The sequence below is a fragment of the Schistocerca americana genome, chromosome 1 (genome assembly GCF_021461395.2).
Source record: "Schistocerca americana isolate TAMUIC-IGC-003095 chromosome 1, iqSchAmer2.1, whole genome shotgun sequence".
NCBI lineage: Eukaryota > Metazoa > Arthropoda > Insecta > Orthoptera > Acrididae > Schistocerca > Schistocerca americana.
The window spans coordinates 1,235,715,889-1,235,737,149 of NC_060119.1; the positions used below are offsets into that span (position 1 = coordinate 1,235,715,889).

The 21,261-nt window shown below is 40.0% G+C and overlaps 1 protein-coding gene across 1 annotated transcript in view; it reads left to right on the forward strand.

Annotated features, from left to right (window-relative positions):
- The window catches only part of LOC124598405 (Down syndrome cell adhesion molecule-like protein Dscam2), a 701,156-nt gene that overhangs the window by 460,919 nt on the left and 218,976 nt on the right, over positions 1–21,261 (forward strand). Inside the window, exons 16-17 of the mRNA XM_047135998.1 lie at positions 11,306–11,447; positions 20,562–20,710. Coding sequence (XP_046991954.1) covers positions 11,306–11,447; positions 20,562–20,710 — 291 coding nt within the window. The remainder of the gene's footprint in view (positions 1–11,305; positions 11,448–20,561; positions 20,711–21,261) is intronic.

Genomic DNA, 21,261 nt, shown 5'->3' on the forward strand with positions numbered 1-21,261 from the left:
TGTGTTTGTTTGTGTGTCTGTCGACCTGCCAGCACTTTCATTTGGTAAGTCACATCATCTTTGTTTTTAGATATACATCTTTGTTTTTAGATATATATATTTGTGTGTGTGTGTGCGTGTGTGTGTGTGTGTGTGTGTGTGTGTGTGTGTGTGTGTGTGTTGTTGACGAAGACCTTAATGGCTGAAAGCTACAATTTTAAGAGTCTTTTTGTTGTGCCTATCTGCAAGTCAGCATCTCTGCTATATAGTGAGTAGCAACTTTCATTCACATAATATTGTTACATTTCATCCTGGATTTTCGATTGTTAGATCAAACTGTTCATAAATCATCTAGAAACTCCATTGGCCAATTTGACAGAAAACAATTGTGGTTTCTGGTAATTTTGACATGTTGTTGTTGTGGTCTTCAGTCCTGAGACTGGTTTGATGCAGATCTCCATCTACTCTATCCTGTGCAAGCTTCTTCATCTCTCAGTACCTACTGAAACCTACATCCTTCTGAATCTGCTTAGTGTATTCACCTCTTGGTCTCCCTCTACGATTTTTACCCTCCATGCTGCCCTCCAGTACTAAATTGGTGACCCTTGATGCCTCAGAACACGTCCTACCAACCGATCCATTCTTCTAATCAAGTTGTGCCACAAGCTCCTCTTCTTCCCAATTCTATTCAATACCTCCTCATTAGTTATGTGATCTACCCATTTGATCTTCAGCATTCTTCTGTAGCACCACATTTCGAAAGCTTCTATTCTCTTCTTGTCTAAACTATTTATCGTCCGCGTTTCACTTCCGTACATGGCTACACTACATACAAATACTTTCATAAATGACTTCCTGACATTGAAATCTATACTCGATGTTAACAAATTTTTCTTCTTCAGGAACGCTTTCCTTGCCATTGCCAGTCTACATTTTATATCTTCTCTACTTCAACCATCATCTGTTATTTTGCTCCCCAAATAGCAAAACTCCTTTAGTCCTTTAAGTGCCTCATTTCCTAATCTAATTCCCCCAGCATCACCTGACTTAATTCGACTACATTCCATTATCCTCGTTTTGCTTTTGTTGATGTTCATCTTATACCCTCCTTTCAAGACACTGTCCATTCCGTTCAACTGCTCTTCCAAGTCCTTTGCTGTCAGAATTACAATGTCACCGGCGAACCTCAAAGTTTTTATTTCTTCTCCATGGATTTTAATACTTACTCCGAACTTTTCTTTTGTTTCCTTTATTGCTTGCTCAATATACAGATTGAATAACATCGGGGAGAGGCTACAACCCTGTCTCACTCCCTTCCCAACCACTGCTTCCCTTTCATATCCTTCGACTCTCATAACTGCCATCTTCCCCGAGGTCGGCTTATATCAGTTTTTCCATTCATCTGTAAAGAATTCACGTTAGTATTTTGCAGCAGTGACTTATTAAACTGATAGTTCAGTAACTTTCACATCTGTCAACACCTGCTTTCTTTGGGATTGGAATTACTATATTCTTCTTGAAGTCTGACGGTATTTCACCAGTCTCATAATCCTACTCACCAGATGGTAGAGTTTTGTCGGGACTAGTTCTCCCAAGGCTGTCAGTGGTTCTAGTGGAATGTTGTCTACTCCTGGGGCCTGGTTTCGACTCAGATCTTTCAGTGCTCTGTCAAACTCTTCACGCAGTATCGTATCTTCCATTTCATCTTCATCATCTTCATCCGTCAAAGCTCTTGATATTCATGCAAGTCGTTCTCCTTTCTCCAAAGGTCTCTTTAATTTTCCTGTAGGCAGTATCTATCTTACCCCTAGTGAGATAAGCTTCTACATCCGTACATTTGTCCTCTAGCCATCCCTGCTTAGCCATTTTGCGCTTCCAGTTGATATCATTTTTGAGACATTTGTATTCCTTTTTGCCTGCTTCATTTATTACATTTTTATATTTTCTCCTTTCATCAATTAAATTCAATATTTCTTCTGTTACCCAAATGTTTCTACTAGCCCTCGTCTTTTTACCTATTTGATCCTCTGCTGCCTTCACTATTTCATCCCTCAAAGCTACCCATTCTTCTTCTACTGTATTTCTTTCATCCATTCCTGTCAATTGTTCCCTTATGCTCTCTCTGAAACTCTGTACAACCTCTGATTCTTTCAGTTTATCCAGCTCCCATCTCCTTAAATTCCCACCTTTTTGCAGTTTCTTCAGTTTCAATCTGCAGCTCATAACCAATAGATTGTGGTCAGAATCCACATCTGCCCCAGGAAATGTCTTACAATTTAAAACCTGGTTCCTAAATCTCTGTCTTACCATTATATAATCTATCCGATACCTTTTAGTATCTCCAGGATTCTTCCAGGTATACAACCTTCTTTTATGATTCTTGAACCAAGTGTTAGCTATGATTAAGTTATGCCCTGCGCAAAATTCTACCAGGCGGCTTCCTCTTTCGTTTCTTAGCCCCAATCCATATTCACCTACTATGTTTCCTTCTCTTCCTTTTCCTACTCTTGAATTCCAGTCACCCATGACTATTAAATTTTTGTCTCTCTTCACTACCTGAATAATTTCTTTTATCTCATCATACATTTCATCAATTTCTTCGTCATCTGCAGAGCTAGTTGGCATATAAACTTGTATTACTGTAGTAGGTGTGGGCTTCATGTCTATCTTGGCCACAATAATGCGTTCACTATGCTGTTTGTAGTAGCTTACCCGTACTCCTATTTTTTTTACTCATTATTAAACCTACTCCTGCATTGCCCCTATTAGATTTTGTATTTATAACCCTATATTCACCTGACCAAAAGTCTTGTTCCTCCTGCCACTGAACTTCACTAATTCCCACTATATTTAACTTTAATCTATCCATTTCCCTTTTTATATTTTCTAACCTACCTGCCTGATTAAGGGATCTGACATTCCACGCTCCAATCCGTAGAATGCCAGTTTTCTTTCTCCTGATAACAACCTCCTCTTGAGTAGTCATCACCTGGAGATCCGAATGGGGGACTATTTTATCTCCGGAATATTTTACCCAAGAGGATGCCATCATCATTTAATCATACAGTAAAGCTGCATGCCCTCGGGAAAAATTACGACTGTAGTTTCCCCTTGCTTTCAGCCGTTCGCAGTACCAGAAGAGCAAGGCCATTTTGGTTAGTGTTACAAGGCCAGATCAGTCAATCATCCAGTCTGTTGCCCCTGCAACTACTGAAAAGGCTGCTGCCCCTCTTCAGAAACCACATGTTTGTCCGGCCTCTCAACAGATACCCCTCCGTTGAGGTTACACCTACGGTATGGCTATCTGTATCGCTGAGGCACGCAAGCCTCCCCACCAACGGTAAGGTCCATGGTTCATGGGGGGAATTTGACATAGATTTTCTAAAAACACTTCCAGTAAAAATCTATTACACTCAATAACATTGTCATTCAATCTATTTCCGACAGTAAACTTTCCAGACAGGACAGCTGAGTGCTCAAAGACAGTCATTGATAATATTTTATAACCAAATCAAAGGAACAAAATCATGTCACAATACTAGTCATCAATAGCCTATCAGATTGTAACATGCAGATCCAAGTGCTAGGCATAAACCTATCAAAAATTTAGTAAGAAAAGTGCTCAAAAATATGAACTGGAGAGTTGCTTACACTGGATTCATGAAATGAATGAAAAATATAGCACATTCATTTATAGAGTCATTACCTTGTTGGAAAGCTCTTCCCTCTAAAGGTAATTCAGATTACACAGAAGTCTATAACAAAATCATGCATTACCTCAAGCAATAAAGGTATACTGTATGGCAAAAAAAGAAACTGTCTCTGGCAGGCAAGAACAGCTCCATTGTTTCTGATTAGCTTATTACAAGGAATAGTGCAGAACATTAAGTAAAGTAGACCAGACATTTAAGCAAATGCACTATGAGAAGAAGATGGCAGCATCAGGCAACAAAATAAAAACAGTGTGGGATATAGAGAAAGAAGAGACTGGTAAAATTGGAAAGGGACAGGAGCAGATAGCTTTAAGGGTAGATGATACATTGGTAACAGATGAGTGTAGTATGGCAAATCTCTTTAACAAATATTTTATATCAGTTACAGATAATGTGGGAGTGTCAGGTTTAGAAAATAATGCCCTAGAATACCTAAGACTAACCTTTATAAACAGCTTCAGTTACATGAATATGGCAACCACTTAACAAGAAATAATGTCCATATTAAAATCTTTTAAGTCAAGTGATTATGATGAAATGAGTGTTCTTGTAAATTTAGAAACTCTTAAGTTATTTGTACAATAAGTCTTTTATCACTAGAACATCAGCTCAAATGTACCGAGATCAAACCACTGTTCAAGAAACGCCTTCAAATTACAGCCTAAATTTCACTTTGACCAGCATTCTTGAAAATATTATGAAAGATAATGTTGTTGTTGTGGTCTTCAGTCTGAAGACTGGTTAGATGCAGTTATCCATGCTAGTCTATCTTCTTCATCTCTGAGTAACTGCTGCAAGCTATACTCTCTGCTTAATGTATTCATCTCTGGGTCTTCCTATATGATTTTTAGCTCCCCCCCCCCCCCCCCCCCCCCAACACACACACACACACACACACACACACACACACACACACACACACACACACACACACACACACACACACACACACACACACATCCCTCCAGTATAAATTGGTGATCCCTTGATGTTTCAGAATGTGTCCTATTAACTCATCCCTTCTTCTAGTCAGGTTGTGCCACAAACTTCTTTTCTCACCAATTCTATTTAGTGCCTCCTCCTTAGTTATCTGATCTACCCATCTAATCTTCAGCATTCTTCTATAGCACCACAGTTCAAAAGCTTCTATTCTCTTCTTGGTTAAACTATTTGTTGTCCATGTTTCACTTCCACTGTAAACTGTTTGTTGTCCTTGTTTCACGTACACACTTGTCAACACTCCATACAGATACTTCCATAAAAGACTTTGTAACACTTAGATCTATATTTGACGTTAGCAAATTTCTTTTCTTCTGAAACACTTTTCTTGCAATTGTCAGCCTAAACTTTATATCCTCTCTGCCTCCACCATTATCAGTTATCTGGCTGGCCAAATAGCAAAACTCATCTACTACTTTAAGTTTCTCAAGTCATAAGCTAATTCGGTCAGCATATTTAATTTGACTACATTCCATTACCCTTATTTTGCTTTTGTTGTTTATCTTATACCCACCTTTCAAGACACTGTCCATTCTCTTCAAATGCGCTTCCAAGTCATTTAATGCCTCTGACAGAATTACAATGTCCTTGGCAAATGTCAATGTTTTTATCTCTTCTCCCTGAACATTAATTCCTCCTCTAAAATTGTCTTTGGTTTCCTTTACTATTTGCTCAATATACAGATTAAATAACATTGGGGAGAAGCTACAACCCTGTCTCACTCATTTCTCAATCACAACTTCCATTTCATGCCCCTCAGCTCTTATAACCGCAATCTGGTTTCTTTACAAGTTGTGAATAGTCTTTTGCTCCCTGTATTTTACCCTTGATACCTTCAGAATTTCAAAGAGATTATTCTGGTCAACATTGTCAAAAGCTTTCTTTAAGTCTACTAATGCTATAAAAGTAAGTTTACTTATCCTTAACCTATCTTCTACTAGAAGCTATAGAGTTAATCTTGCCTCACATGTGGCCACATTTCTCTGGAATCCTAACTGATCTTCCCCGAGGTCAGCCTTTACCAGTTTTTCCATTCTTGTGTAAAAAATTCATGCTACTATTTTTCACCCATGACTTATTAAACTGATAGTTTGACAATATTCTCATCTATCAGCACTTACCATACTTTCCTTGGAATTGGAATTACTACATTCTTCTTGAAGTCAGGATACTTCACCTGTCTCATATATCTCACATGTCAGATGGAAGATTTTTGCCATGGCTGTTGTTACAAAGGCTGTCAGTAAGTCTTAGGACTCCTGTCTACTCCTGGCATCTTGTTTCAACTTAGATCTTTCTGTGCTCTGTCAAATTCTTCTTGCAGTATCATGTCTCCCAACCCTTCTTCATCTAAATCCTCTTCCATTCTATAATATTGCCTGCAAGTTCATCTCCCTTGTACAGACCCTCCATATACTCCTTCCACCTTTCAGTTTTCTCTTCTTTGCTTTGAACTAGTTTTCCATCTGAGCTCCTGTTATTCATATCGTGGCTTTTCTTGTCTCCAAAGGCCTCTTTCATTTTCATGTAGGCAGTATTTATCTTTCACCTCATGATATATGCTTCTATATCCTTACCTTTGTCCTCTAGCCATTCCTGCTTAGCCATTGCACATCCTGTCAGTTTCATTTTTTAGACTTTTGTACTCCCTTTTGCCTGCTTCATTTGCTGCATTTTTATATTGTCTCCTTTCATCAGTTAAATCCAATATCTCCTGTGTTATCCGAGGATCTCTACTAGGTCTTGATTTTTTTACCTGTTTGATCTTCTGCTGCCTTCACTGTTTCATCTGTTAACCTACCCATTTGACCTCTGTCACATGCCTTTCCCTCAGTCTAGTCAGTCATTGCCTAATGCTCCCACTGAAACTTTCAATAAGCTCTGGTTCTTTCAACTTATCCAGGTCCCATACCCTTATTTTCCTACCTTTTTCCAGTTTCTTCAGTTTTAATCTACAGTTCATAACCAATAAATTGTGGTCAGTGTCCACATCTGCCCCTGGAAATGTCTTACAGTTTAAAATCTGGTTATGAAATATCTATCTTATCATTATCTAATCAGTCTGAAACCTTCCAGTGTCTCCACGTTTCTTCCATGTACACAGCCCTCTTTCATTATTTTCAGATGAAGTGTTAGCGATGATTATAAACTTGTATTATTGTGCAGAGTGAGTGCTTCGTGTCTATCTTTGTTACAGTAATGCATTTGCTATGCTGTTCATAGTAGCTTATCTGCATTTCTGTTTTCGTATTCATTATTAACCTACTCCTACATTGTCCCTAGTTGACTTTGCACTGAAATCACCAGATCGGAAGCTGTATTCCTGCTACCACCAAACTTCACTAATTCCCACTACATCTAACTTTAACCTATCCCTCTCCCTTTTCTAATCTACCTGCCCGATTATGGAATCTAACATTCCATGCTCTAATACACAGATCAGTAGTTTTGTTTTTCCTGATGACAACATCCTCCTGAGTAGTCCCCATCCAGAGATCTGAATGAGGGATTATTTTACCATGTAGTATTTTACCCAAGAGGATGCCATAATCATTTAACCATACAGTCAAGCTGCATGCCACCAAGAAAAGCTAAGGCTGTAGTTTCCCCTTGCTTTCAGTCATCCACAGTACCAGCACAGCAAGGCTATTTTTGTTGACATTACAAGGTCAGATCAGTCAATCACTGTTGCCCCTTCAACTACTGAAAAGGCTACTGCCCTTCTTGTTGATGTTTTCGAGGCCAGGATAATATTGGGTGACAAGGGGGATGCTTCTGTGTGGTCTGGGGGTAGGAACATTGTTGTTGGACGGGGAGGAATGTATTGCTTGGGAGATCTGTTTGTGGACAAGGTCTGCAGGATAGTTGCGGGAGAGGAAAGCACTGGTCAGGTTATTGGTGTAATTGTTGAGGGATTTGTCACTGGAGCATATACGTTTGCCACGAATACCTAGCCTGTAGGGAAGGGAGCGTTTGATGTGGAATGGATGGCAGCTATCAAAGTGAAGGTACTGTTGTTTGTTTGTGGGTTTGATATGGACAGAGGTGTGGATGTGAGCTTCAACAAGATGAAGGTCAACATCCAGGAAGGTGGCTTGGGTTTTGGAGAAGGACCAGGTGAAATTCAGATTCGAAAAGGAGTTGAGGTTATGGAGGAAATTAAGGAGTGTTTCTTCACCATGAGTCCAGACCACAAAGATGCCATCTATAAACCTATACCAGGCCAGGGGAAGCAGCTGTTGGGTCTTCAGGAAAGCCTCCTCCATGCGGCCCATGAAGAGGTTGGCATAGGACAGAGCCATCCTGGTTCCCATGGCCGTTCCCCTGATTTGTTTGTAGGTCTGGCCTTCAAAAGTGAAGTAATTATGGGTGAGGATGAAGTTGGTAAGTGGGATAAGGAACGAGGTTTTTGGAAGATCTTCAGGTGGGCGTTGGGAGAGGTAGTGCTCAAGGGCAGAGAGACCATGGGTATGTGGGATGTTTGTGTAAAGGGATGTAGCATCTATGGTGACAAGAAAGGTTTCAGGTGGGAGAGGAGTGGGAATGGATTTGAGGCATTCTAGGAAGTGGTTTGTCTCTTTGATGTAGGATGGGAGTCTGTGGGTGATAGGCTGGAGGTGTTGGTCTACCAGAGCTGAGATACGTTCTGTTGGGGCTTTGAAGCCTGCTACAATGGGATGGCCAGGATGGTTCTCTTTGTGGATTTTGGGTAATAGGTAGAAAGTAGGGGTACATGGCTCAGGTGAAGTGAGTAAGTCTATGGAAGCCGTTGTGAGGCCTTGTGAGGGACCTTGGATTTTTAGGATTTTCTATAGCTCAGTCTGGATGGAGGGAATGGGATCCTGGGTAACAGCTTTGTAGGTTGAGGTGTTGGAGAGTTGGCACAGTCCTTCTGCCACATACTCCACACGGTCAACAAATTACTCCGCCAGGGATATGACTTTCTCAAGTCAACCCCTGAAATGAGATCATCCCTTGACAAAATTCTCCCCACACCACCCAGAGTTGCCTTTCGTTGCCCCCATAACCTCTGTAACATCCTTGTTAAACCCTACAATATTCCCAGACTACCTTCTCTACCCAGTGGTTCCTACCCCTGTAACCAACCCTGCTGCAAAACCTGCCCCATGCATCCCCCCACAACCACCTACTCCAGCCCCGCTACTGGTAAAACATACACAATTCAAGGCAGGGCCACGTGTGAAACTACACATGTCATTTATCAACTGACATGCCTGCACTGCACAGCCTTTCACATCGGTATGACAACAACTAAACTGGCTGAGCGCATGAACGGACACAGACGAACTGTCCGCCTAGGAGATGTCCAATACCCAGTAGCGGAGCATGCCCTCCAGCATAATTCTAGGGACCTAGGAACCTGCTACACCGTATGTGCCATTTGGCTTCTCCCACCCAACACCAGTCCCTCTGAACTGCGGAGATGGGAACTTGCACTTCAACACATCCTTTCATCCCGCCATTCCCCTGGACTGAACCTACGTTAAACAACCTCACTCCCATTTACTCTTCAGTCTTCTCCTCTTTCCCTTTCCTCTTTAGCCATTCATGCATCTTTTCATCCTACATAGTTGTGTTTATCTTTATACTATATACCTCCTTACTTCTGTATGCATCCACTTTGGTTTGAAGCTGGCACAGTACTTACAGTAGAATATCTTTGGCTTCTCTCTGACAACCATGCCTCCATCCTTGCTACTCTCCCTGTTTTCCTCTCCCTGTTGCTTCATAACCTGGGTTGTGAGTAACTTAATCCACTTTCCCTTCTTCCCTTTCTTTCTCCTCTCCTCCCTGATGAAGGAACATTTGTTTCGAAAGCTAGGAACGTAAATTTTCGGTTCTGTTTTTTGTGTATCTATCGGCTGTACTGAGCTGAGGTAAGTACTGGCCAGCCTCTCTATCTCTTTGTTAGTATTTGTTTCACATCTTTATATGAGATTTTCCACAAAATGCTTAAACTCATATCTCACAAACAGGAAACAGAGGGTAGCAGTACTAGAGACCAGTGAATTAAGCTGTCAGTCGTCATCTGATTGGGAAGCACATAATTATGTGTAGTGTCCCACAAGTAGCTGTCATAGGGCCATAACTTTTTCTTGTGTGCATAAATGACCTCTCATCAGATACACTGACAGCCGAAGAGTTTGCTTTGCTTGCAGATGATGTAAGTATTGCAGTAAATAACAAGTCAAGCACAGTTTTAAAAACGACTGCTAATGACATTTTCCTGGACATCAATAAATGGCTTACGGCCAAATCACTTGTAATTAAACTTTCAAAAGACTCACTATATGCAGTTCACTAAATGTAAGAGGTTTCCACCCAGCATATCCATAAAGTGTGAAGAAGCACAGATAGGAGAGGTCTCGCAATGTTAAAGTGCCTGGGGATATAACCTGAGAGGGGTAAAAGGAAAAAAAATAGTGTTCCTTAACGTTAACACTAAAGTGCATATATTTTCCCATAATCTGACTCATTCCACATCAGTTGAGTAAAAGAACTGTTCAAATGTTCTTTGGAACATGTAACTAATTAAGTTGGAAAAAGTATACCGCAGAACTGCTGAAATGCCTAAACAAATCCTTGTTTGCAATGTCGAAGTTATCAGACATAGGTGACATAAAAATAGAAAAGCTCACATATGGAGCTTACTTTCATTCCATAATTTTGGGCTCACACTTCAAGTGATATATTCCAGTAAACAGCTCATTTCACAAAATGTATACTAGGAATGAGAACTTTTTTTGCCCAAAAAGGGATCCACTATTCAGAAACACACACCTTCAATAACTTGTAAGAACCATAAAAAGTTTTGTTACAAATAAGTTTCAGTTTAAGAGCGCCCCGAAAACTTACTTGTGACCAACTCCTTCTATTCCATTGACTTATTTTGAAGTGGAACCAGCTGTTGTACTGCATGTGTGTATTATTATTACTATATTTTTATCAATATCACATAATAATGTTCCACATTCACGCATTTTTCCTCAGTACAGATCCATGGAATGAAGAGTTAATTTAGTCTGGTACCAGACCCTTGCCCAAGAATACATCAGTATAAATGTAAAATACTCATAACACAAGACATAATCTTCCTAGAAAACCTCTTTGTATGCTTTTGTAATTGGATAGATAAAAAATCTACTTACCAAGTGGTGGCCTGAGGACACATGTATAAAAAAAAGTTTTTACTTATACAAGCTTTCGGATCCAGTGACTCCTTCTTCAGGCAGAATGGTTGAAGGGGAAGGAATATGGGTGTAGGAATAGGACTGGAGAGGCTTAGGAAAAGGGGTGGAGTTCAAAAAAGTCACCCAGAATCCAAGTCAGGGGGACTTATCAGATGAGACGAGTAGGAGAGACTGATTGTTGGGGACTTGTCTATTGATGAAATCAGTCTATTGAGAAGAATTTTTAATTTAGTTTCTTATTCTCATTGGCGTTCCCTATAAGCTGTTTATTATTCTTGTTTGTTTGCTTTATTGTTATTACTAAAAACTGTGGCAGAATATTTGTGAACTTAATGGAATACTGTTATTAGTTATAATAATTGGCTAAATTATTAACTGTGATAATGAATTTTAATGTTGCAGAACCAGTTAGTTTTGATGTGGTGGAGAAGACTGCCACTGCTCGACGTGGTGATCAGGTAATGTTACAGTGTGATGTCAGAGGAGACCATCCTATTCAGGTTGACTGGCTCTTCAATGGACAACGGTTGCATCACAGTTACAGGTAAGTAATTCTCTTTTATCCAAATATTGTGAGTCTTACAGATGGATCAAAGTCAATAAATCCTGGTGCAGACACAAATGAATGCTTGGCATGAACTGCCATAAAAGTAATAGAAGGGCACAAAAAGTTCAGTGAATCTAAATTTCATAATTTGTGCTACTTATGGTGTAATTCATATACAATATTACTTTCACTATCTTGTCACTGTTACTGCCACAAATCTTGAAGACCACATTTAAAGTTGTTGTGCAGTCCAGTCTTGAGTCATTCAAGAATGTTGTTGAGTCCTCTTGAAGCTAAAAGAATTTGGAGACCAGCTGATTGTAAGGGATCATAAAAATAACATGGAGGTCTAGATTCAGTCACTTTCTCCATGTTCCAGTCTTAAGTCTAATGAGGAAGAGAGCTGGTGCCATGTAGCAGCTTCTTTTGTGAACACTACACTGGTTTGCAGAGCATATTTTTTAATTGTGGACAGTGGTTGCCCAAATGGATTGTGTATGTTTCATAATTGACTGCATTTGTGGTCTGTTTAGAGGTTCAATAGTTAAATATATCATGATTGCCATCAGCCTGAGGATATGTCAAATTGTCACCAAACTGTGGAAGATGACAGACTGTTGATAGTTCAGTAACATATCAGGAAAAATATTGATCTTCCCAGTACCATCCATCTGATTTGACCCATGATGTTATCAAAATGATGATCATAAATCACTCATCAAAATTCAGTACACCTAAATTTCATGCCATAACAAAAACTATAGTTACTTTCATGACATCACATTCTTTGGCTTCATCAACTCATAACCAAACCAGCACCTTTCAGCCTAACCTCTATCTCAGGCTATGCTACAGATCATTTTACCCCATACCTACTTTTCAGAAAATAATATGGAAGCAAAATAAATATTGTCAGTGTTCTGTTCTGTCTCTGCACATCTACATCTACATCTACATCTACATTTATACTCTGCAAGCCACCCAACGGTGTGTGGGGGAGGGCACTTTACGTGCCACTGTCATTACCTCCCTTTCCTGTTCCAGTCGCGTATGGTTCGCGGGAAGAACGACTGTCTGAAAGCCTCCGTGCGCGCTCTAATCTCTCTAATTTTACATTCGTGATCTCCTCGGGAGGTATAAGTAGGGGGAAGCAATATATTTGATATCTCATCCAGAAACGCACCCTCTCGAAACCTGGCGAGCAAGCTACACCGGGATGCAGAGCGCCTCTCTTGCAGAGTCTGCCACTTGAGTTTATTAAACATCTCCGTAACGCTATCACGGTTACCAAATAACCCTGTGACGAAACGCGCCGCTCTTCTTTGGATCTTCTCTATCTCCTCCGTCAGACCGATCTGGTACGGATCCCACACTGATGAGCAATACTCAAGTATAGGTCGAACGAGTGTTTTGTAAGCCACCTCCTTTGTTGATGGACTACATTTTCTAAGCACTCTCCCAATGAATCTCAACCTGGTACCCGCCTTACCAGCAATTAATTTTATATGATCATTCCACTTCAAATCGTTCCGCACGCATACTCCCAGATATTTTACAGAAGTAACTGCTACCAGTGTTTGTTCCGCTATCATATAATCATACAATAAAGGATCCTTCTTTCTATGTATTCGCAATACATTACACATCATCTTTATACCATGGGTTAGTATCATTGTCTGATAGCAATAGCTTCACTGGGTTTGGTGATGAGTATCTGCTAACAGATGAAAGACAGGGGAGCAACTGATTACTTAATTTAATAGTGATGAGATGAACAACATTTCCCTCATTATCACATATAAGCTGTGCCAGCAAACATCCACACACACCTATACTCTGTAGATTTCCATAAACTGTGTGGAAGATGCAGGGTTGGTTTAAGGACCAAGTGACACTAGCAGCCACCTGGGGTACATAGTTGAGAGGGTTGTCAGAGATGCCTAAGTGAAAAATAATAAACAGCAAAAACTGACAAGTGACATGGGTGAACCTATACAACAATACTCATAGAAGCAAAAATGTTCTAGTAAATATCAGGCTATAACTGAGCCATTTGTGAGATAACTGTGAATGTGTGGTTACAAACTTAAGTGTGAATTATTTTCCAGGTTAGTACAAATTTATGTGAAATCTAAACTTCTTCATTAAGTTCCATCTACTTGATCTCACATTTCACCCATGGCCTACCTTAACAAGAAATACAATACTACTTCAACACGTTATGTGTTGAAAGTAAAATTTATGTATACTTGTACCTGTTAAACAAGGTTTTCCATCTGTCATTCTCACACTCGGATGCAACATTGCACTTGTTTGAGCAGTAAGTTGCAAATTCATTCAAACACTCCCCAAATCATGTCATGAAGTTGACAAGATTGTACAATTTGCTGCTCCAGTTCTTTGGCCATATCAATGGGAGTGCTGTATACTTCACTTCTGAGGTGATGTTAAACTGAAAAATTCAAAGGATTGAGGTCAGCTGACCTTGGAGGACAAGCTGCAGGCTGTGTTTGACCTATCCATCTTGGACAATATTGGTGTGTTAGATGTTGTCTTATATCAGGAGAAAAATTTGCCCGTATCCCACACTGCATGTACTATATTCCCATAAGTTGTGCAAGGTGGTAGTGGTTGTTGTTATTGTTATTGTTGTTGTCTTCAGTCCGCAGACTAGTTTGATGCAGCTGTCCACATTAGTCTTTTCTGTGGAAATCTCTTATACTGCAACCTTCATTTCACTTGGACCTGCTGACTCTATTCATCCCTCAGCCTCCTTCAACAGTTTTTAACCCCCCCCCCCCCCCCCCCTTTCCCTCCTTTATTAAATTGATAATTTCTTGCTGCCTAGCAATATGTCCTATCAACCAATCCGTTCTTTTATCCAAGTTCTCCCGTAAATTTCTTTTTTCTGCACTTCTATTCAGTGTATCCTCATTAGTTACTTGATCTACCCATTTAATTTTAAACTCAGCATCTCATTTTAAAAATTTTAATCCTCTTCTTGTCTAAGCTGCTTGTCATCTATGTTTCACCTCTATACAAAGTTGCATTTCTAACTGGATTTAAATTTTTATTAGATGTTAACAAAATCCCCCCTTCCATAAATGTTTTTACTACAATAGCCAGTCCCCATTTTATATCCTTTCTGTTTCAGCTTTCATTAATCATTTTGCTGCCCAAACAGCAAAAATTATCTACTATTTTTAGTGTCTTGTTTCATTTGTAATTCCCTGAGCATCATCTGATTTAATTCAACTACAGGGTGGTGCAAAATAGGTGTTAGAAAGTTTTTGTGTCCTACAACATAACTTGGACGGACAACCCTAATTTAATACAGACAATTTTCAAAGTGATTTCCTTCTGCAACAATGTGTTGTGTAGAGACTTTAACTGAATTCTGTAATGACTTTCTGAACAACATTATTTTAGACTGTGTGAATCTCTCTGGAAATTGGACTACCAACATCCTGGAGTGCTGCCGATGCATCTTTGAAGACTCTATTCTTCAGGTAATCCCATTAGAAATAACCATAAAGGCTGAATGCAGGACTATAGGGAGCCACTCCACATCACCTCCAGTGAATGCTAAGGTGTCCAGGACAACAGTCTGAACTTTAAATCTTTCCTGACAGAATTCTAAGACCTCCACAGTGTGGTGTGGATGTGCTCCACACTGCCTGAACCGGTAGCTTCAGAACATTCGGCCACATTGTACAGCCAGTATAAATTTGTGTTCCAGTACCTGACTGTTAATAAAAAATAGTTCCAATAATGCATTGTGCACTGATTGTGCACCAAACATTGATTTTTTTCTCTTTTTTTAGTAGCTTGAACATGTGGACTGCCAGTAACCTCAGTAACCCAGTAGTGCCATTTCTGTTTGTTGACATACCCATGAAGATCAAAGTGTGCATCATCATTAAACCAGGTCTGATCCAAAATGACTGTTCCATTTTCAAAGGCCTTAGGCTTCTTATTTCCAAAATAATATCAGAACACCACATCCCTATCCTTCAACAGTTATTAGCACTGAATTTTGTAGGGGAAAAGGTTAAGTTTCTCTTTCATTGTCCTCTGGAGAGACCGTCATGACATCTCATGTTACTGTGCTACATGTCTTGATGTAGTGAGATTGTCATGTATAGGGACCTCGCTCGCTCCACACTCTTCAAGGCTAAAACTGAGGCTGGTCATCCTATGTGGCCCTTCCTGGAATTGTGTAGGTCTCCGGTCTTTTCAAATAATTCATCAACCTGTTAAAAAACAGGGAAAACATTACACAAAATCTGTATCAGAGGATGCCTGAATTTTGTTGCAACTTTTGACTTCAATTCTGTACAGTAATGTCATTGAGAAGTGGTCATTCAGGGAGGTGCTATTCTTGGACCAGTGTGCTGTTGAAATTGCATCTCACCACAAAGATACATCCAGAATTTGCATGAAATGTCTTTATGAGCAACAAACACTGTTCCAGTGTTAGTGCTTCCATTCTGAAATGGAAACTGAGACATCGGTGGGAGAGTTATAGAATTTTTATAACCATATTACAGCAATATCACAAGTTGAATCAATTATGGCATACTATCAACCACAGTAGAGAAATATTTTCTAACACCTTTTTCTCTCCACCCTGTTTATTCCATTACCCTTGTTTTACTTCTGTTTATGTTTGTCTTATAACCTGTTTCCAAGAAATGTTCTGTTTCATTCAACTGATCTTAGAAGTTTTTTGCCATGTCTGACTGAACTGAAATGTCACTAGCAAAATTCAATTTTTTTGTTCTTCTCCATGAACTTTGATTCCTTTTCCAAATTTCTCCATGGTTTCCTTTAATGCTTTCCCAATGTACAGACTGAAAAACATGTGGGATAAGCTACAATCCTACATCGCTCCCCTCTCAACCACTGCTTCACTTTCATGCGCTCAATTCTTATGAGTGCAATCTGATTTCTGTACAAGCTGAAGATAACTTTTCACTTCCTGTACTTTACTTGTGCTACCTTCACAATTTCAACGAGATTATTCCAATCAATAGCTTCCTCTAAGTCAACAAATGCTTTTAACATAGGTTTGCCTTTTTTTAATCTTTCTTGTAAGCTACATCATGCAGTCAGTATTTACCTCATATATAGCCCAATATTTCTCACAGACCCAAGCTGATCTTCGCTGAGGTCAGTTTCCACCAACTTTTCCATTGTTCTGCAAATAATCTATCTCATTAAACTGATGATTTAGTAATTATCATATTATTCAGCACCTTTCACCTTTGGAATTATTCCACTCTTCTTCATGTCGGAAGGTACTTCACCTGTCTTGTGTATCATGCACGCCCTGTAGAATATGTTTGTCATGACTGGCTCTCCTAAGTATCTCAATAATTCAGGGGATATGTTGTCTATTCCAGTGGCCTTTCTCTCTCTGTAACATCATCTTTATGTTTATTTCCCTTATATAGACTCACTATGTATTCCTCACATCTTTCAGCCTTTCCTTCTTTCCTTGGTACTGCCTTATTGTGCGAGCTATTGAGATGCATACAACTACTTCTTTTGTTCCAAAGATGTATTTAATTTTGTGAAATTTGAACCTAATTAGCTGAAATCTTAATGGAAAAGTTTGCAGTTCAAATAATTTTGTACTAACTCAGACACTATCTCATACTGAAATCATTGGCAGTGTGTAATCACAAATTCAGAGCTATTTCACAAGCACCTTGTTTACCGCAATGTTTTTGCTTTTGCGCACTTTTGCAGTGTCATTTTTTTGCCACCCTGCATACATAGCAACAAAATTTTTCAACTAATAGCTTTTAAAAGTCTCAGGAATTACTTTAAATGCAAAAGAATTAATAGCTCACATAATATTTAACATTGGAACAAGATACAGGAATTTATTTCACTTATAGAGAAGTCTATATGTGGACTCTGTGGTACTTATTGTAAACAAAAAGGCAACACACTTCACAATTTTTTTTCAATGTCATATCCAAGAGCTGAAGGAAAGGCAACTTATGTTGGAGGGAAACATTGGAGAGTGGAGGGGGAGGGGGATATTAGTGCAAACACTATGCCGCTTGTGGGAAAAATGCCCAATGTCCTCCAACCATCTCTGGGCAGAGAGTACTTTTTACTGTCTTCATCATTACCATCCTCAACAATTTCGCATTCACTGCTGCATAATACACGCATTGCCTTGCATAATAGCCTTAAGCTACAAATATTCTTGGTGTTCCAGCTTAATTTCTGACATTATTTACTCACTTTTCATTAGGTATTTTTTGATGTCTTCAAATTCTGCAAAGAATTTTCTTGGTTCCTCTACCTTTCATGACGTATTCTCCATCCTTCAGGATCTCTTCACTATTGATCTATGGAATGAAAAGTAACCTATCTATCAGTGAGTTACATTGATTATACATTGATTATCTGAATGTTATTACAATGAACATTATGACCTACTTTTCTGTTAACCCATATGTCATCACTGGTTCCCCATTTTAAAAATCTGGAAACTTTTTCTAATGCTGCTGCAAGCAGTTTTGATGAAATGGATGGTCTATTGTTTCCTGGTGGGCAGGTTCCACCCATCCTGGATCTGCAGAACAATCTCCGCCCACCACGGGTCTATGTTTTATACCATGGTGTCTGCCACAAACTTCTGTGGTGCCATTGAAACCAACTTCCCATCCACTATCATGATCAATAGCCAACCGCTTCTCTGCTTCTGATGGACTGTCTTGACCCGAGGTGACCTGAACATCTCACATTAAGCCTCACCTTGCCTCAGCATTCCACAGCAATGCCAATGGATGTCAACCTGCTGCCTTCCCAGGTGGCATCTCCTCCGGACCATGCATTAACCTCTTCTTCTTCAGCTTGGTCTTGGAAGGGGAGTGGGGGACAGGCGTGTAGCGGTCACACCTGCTGCTACCATGGAATCTGGTTAGCTGGTACAAATGACCATCAGCTAGTGTGCCGCCACTACTCAGATGGCACTACTCCTCAGGTGCACCTTCATATGGGACTATGCTAGACTTCAACATATAAGGTTGCCCAGAGCTGGCCTAAGTCAGTGTTGTGAGAAGTGGAGTTTGCACCTATGTGTTACCATATTGGCTATGGCATAATTTTGGTGGACCCTGTTTGTCATGGATGAAACTCTGATACAACTACGACAGAACTTTGCTTGAGAATATGGACTGAAGATATTTGGCACTGTTCCTAATAGCAATTTTTTTTTATATCTTTCAACATTCTGTTGTCTGTGTGTATAGATTGCCATCTGCCATTAGTTATGTGATACAGTGAGCAGTTTCTTCTGCCCATGCACTTGACACTGGTTTGGAGGGTATAGCTGCAGATGTAGTTACCAAGTCACCTGACCTCTTAACTGATGAAATGTGATGTAGACCTTTCAGTGTGACATACAGGGTGTTACAAAAAGGTACGGCCAAACTTTCAGGAAACATTCCTCACACACAAATAAAGAAAAGATGTTATGTGGACATGCGTCCGGAAATGCTTAATTTCCATGTTAGAGCTCATTTTAGTTTCGTCAGTATGTACTGTACTTCCTCGATTCACCACCAGTTGGCCCAACTGAAGGAAGGTAAAGTTGACTGCGGTGCTTGTGTTGACATGCGACTCATTGCTCTACAGTACTAGCATCAAGCACATCAGTACGTAGCATCAACAGGTTAGTGTTCATCACGAACATCGTTTTGCAATCAGTGCAATGTTTACAAATGCGGGGTTGGCAGATGCCCATTTGATGTATGGATTAGCACGGGGCAATAGCCGTGGCGCGGTACGTTTGTATCTAGACAGATTTCCAGAAGGAGGGTGTCCCGACAGGAAGATGTTCGAAGCAATTGATCAGCGTCTTAGGGAGCACGGAACATTCCAGCCTATGACTTGTGACTAGGGAAGACCTAGAACCACAAGGACACCTGCAATGGATGAGGCAATTCTTCGTGCAGTTGACGATAACCCCAATGTCAGCGTCAGAGAAGTTGCTGCTGTACAAGGTAACGTTGACCACGTCACTGTATGGAGAGTGCTACGGGAGAACCAGTTGTTTCCGTACCATGTACAGCATGTGCAGGCACTATCAGCAGCTGATTGACCTCCACAGGTACACTTCTGCAAATGGTTAATCCAACAATGTGTCAATCCTCATTTCAGTGCAAATGTTCTCTTTACGGATGAGGCTTCATTCCAACGTGATCAAATTGTTAATTTTCACAATCAACATTTGTGGACTGACGAGAATCCGCCCGCAATTGTGCAATCACGTCATCAACACAGATTTTCTGTGAACGTTTGGGCAGGCATTGTTGGTGATGTCTTGATTGGGCCCCATGTTCTTCCACTTACGGTCAATGGAGCACGTTATCATGATTTCATATGGGATACTGTACCTGTGCTGCTAGAACATGTGCCTTTACAAGTACGACACAACATGTGGTTCATGCACGATGGAGCTCCTGCACATTTCAGTTGAAGTGTTCGTACACTTCTCAACAACAGATTCGGTGACCGATGGATTGGTAGAGGTGGATCAATTCCATGGCCTCCACGCTCTCCTGACCTCAACCCTCTTGACTTTCATTTATGGGGGCATTTGAAAGCTCTTGTCTACGCAACCCCGGTACCAAATGTAGAGACTCTTCGTGCTCGTATTGTGGACGGCTGTGATACAATACGCCATTCTCCAGGGCTGCATCAGCACATCAGGGATTCCATGCGATGGAGGGTGGATGCATGTATCCTCACTAAAGGAGGACATTTTGAACATTTCCTGTAACAAAGTGTTTGAAGTCACACTGGTACATTCTGTTGCTGTGTGTTTCCATTCCATGATTAATGTGACGTGAAGAGAAGTAATAAAATGAGCTCTAACATGGAAAGTAAGCGTTTCCGGACACATGTCCACATAACATATTTTCTTTCTTTGTGTGTGAGGAATGTTTCCTGAAAGTTTGGCCGTACCTTTTTGTAACACCCTGTATATTACAAGCTGACATTATCAAATTTTATTTTTACAATTTCTACATGATATGCTGTACAGGAGCTGTAGTACTAATAAAATTTCTGATGCTCTGTTAACAGGTTAAGTGTGTCAGAAATCAAGACGGACAGAGGTATTTCATCAAAACTGATCATAAGCAAATCTAACAGAGAGGACTCTGGTCTGTACATCTGTCAGGCAGGCAATGTCTTTGGTCACAGTGAGCTGTTAATTCATTTGGCTGTACAAGGTAGGACAGTGTGCACATGTTTTACTAATATTTGGAGGATGTATTTTGTTTGGAAATAGTATTACTTGCTTAGGAATGTTCTTTGTTCATTATTCTATGATAGTTGACTGCATTGTCTTGTATTTTATTATATATCTCTGTCATCAAGGGAATGATGTACAATTTTTAGAGTGCTAAATATAGAACATGAAATAATTATACACTAAGTCTTATACTAAAGTTGTAGGCAAGGGGTAAATAAATTTAAATTGGCAGTCTACAATATGATAATACGACAAAAAGGACAGATTGATACTCTCTGCAAAGACAACACATTGACTTGCAGACAGGCACAGTGGAAAGACCATTACATATTGAGATTTCAGCCAAACCCTTCTTCAGAAAAGAAGATGCGCACACACGCGCGCGCGCGCGCGCACACACACACACACACACACACACACACACACAAAAAGAGCAAGCACACCTCACACACACATTACCACTATCTCTAGCCAGAATGTAAATGGTGAATCACATGAAAGCAGAAATCTATAGTGTGGTGGACAAGG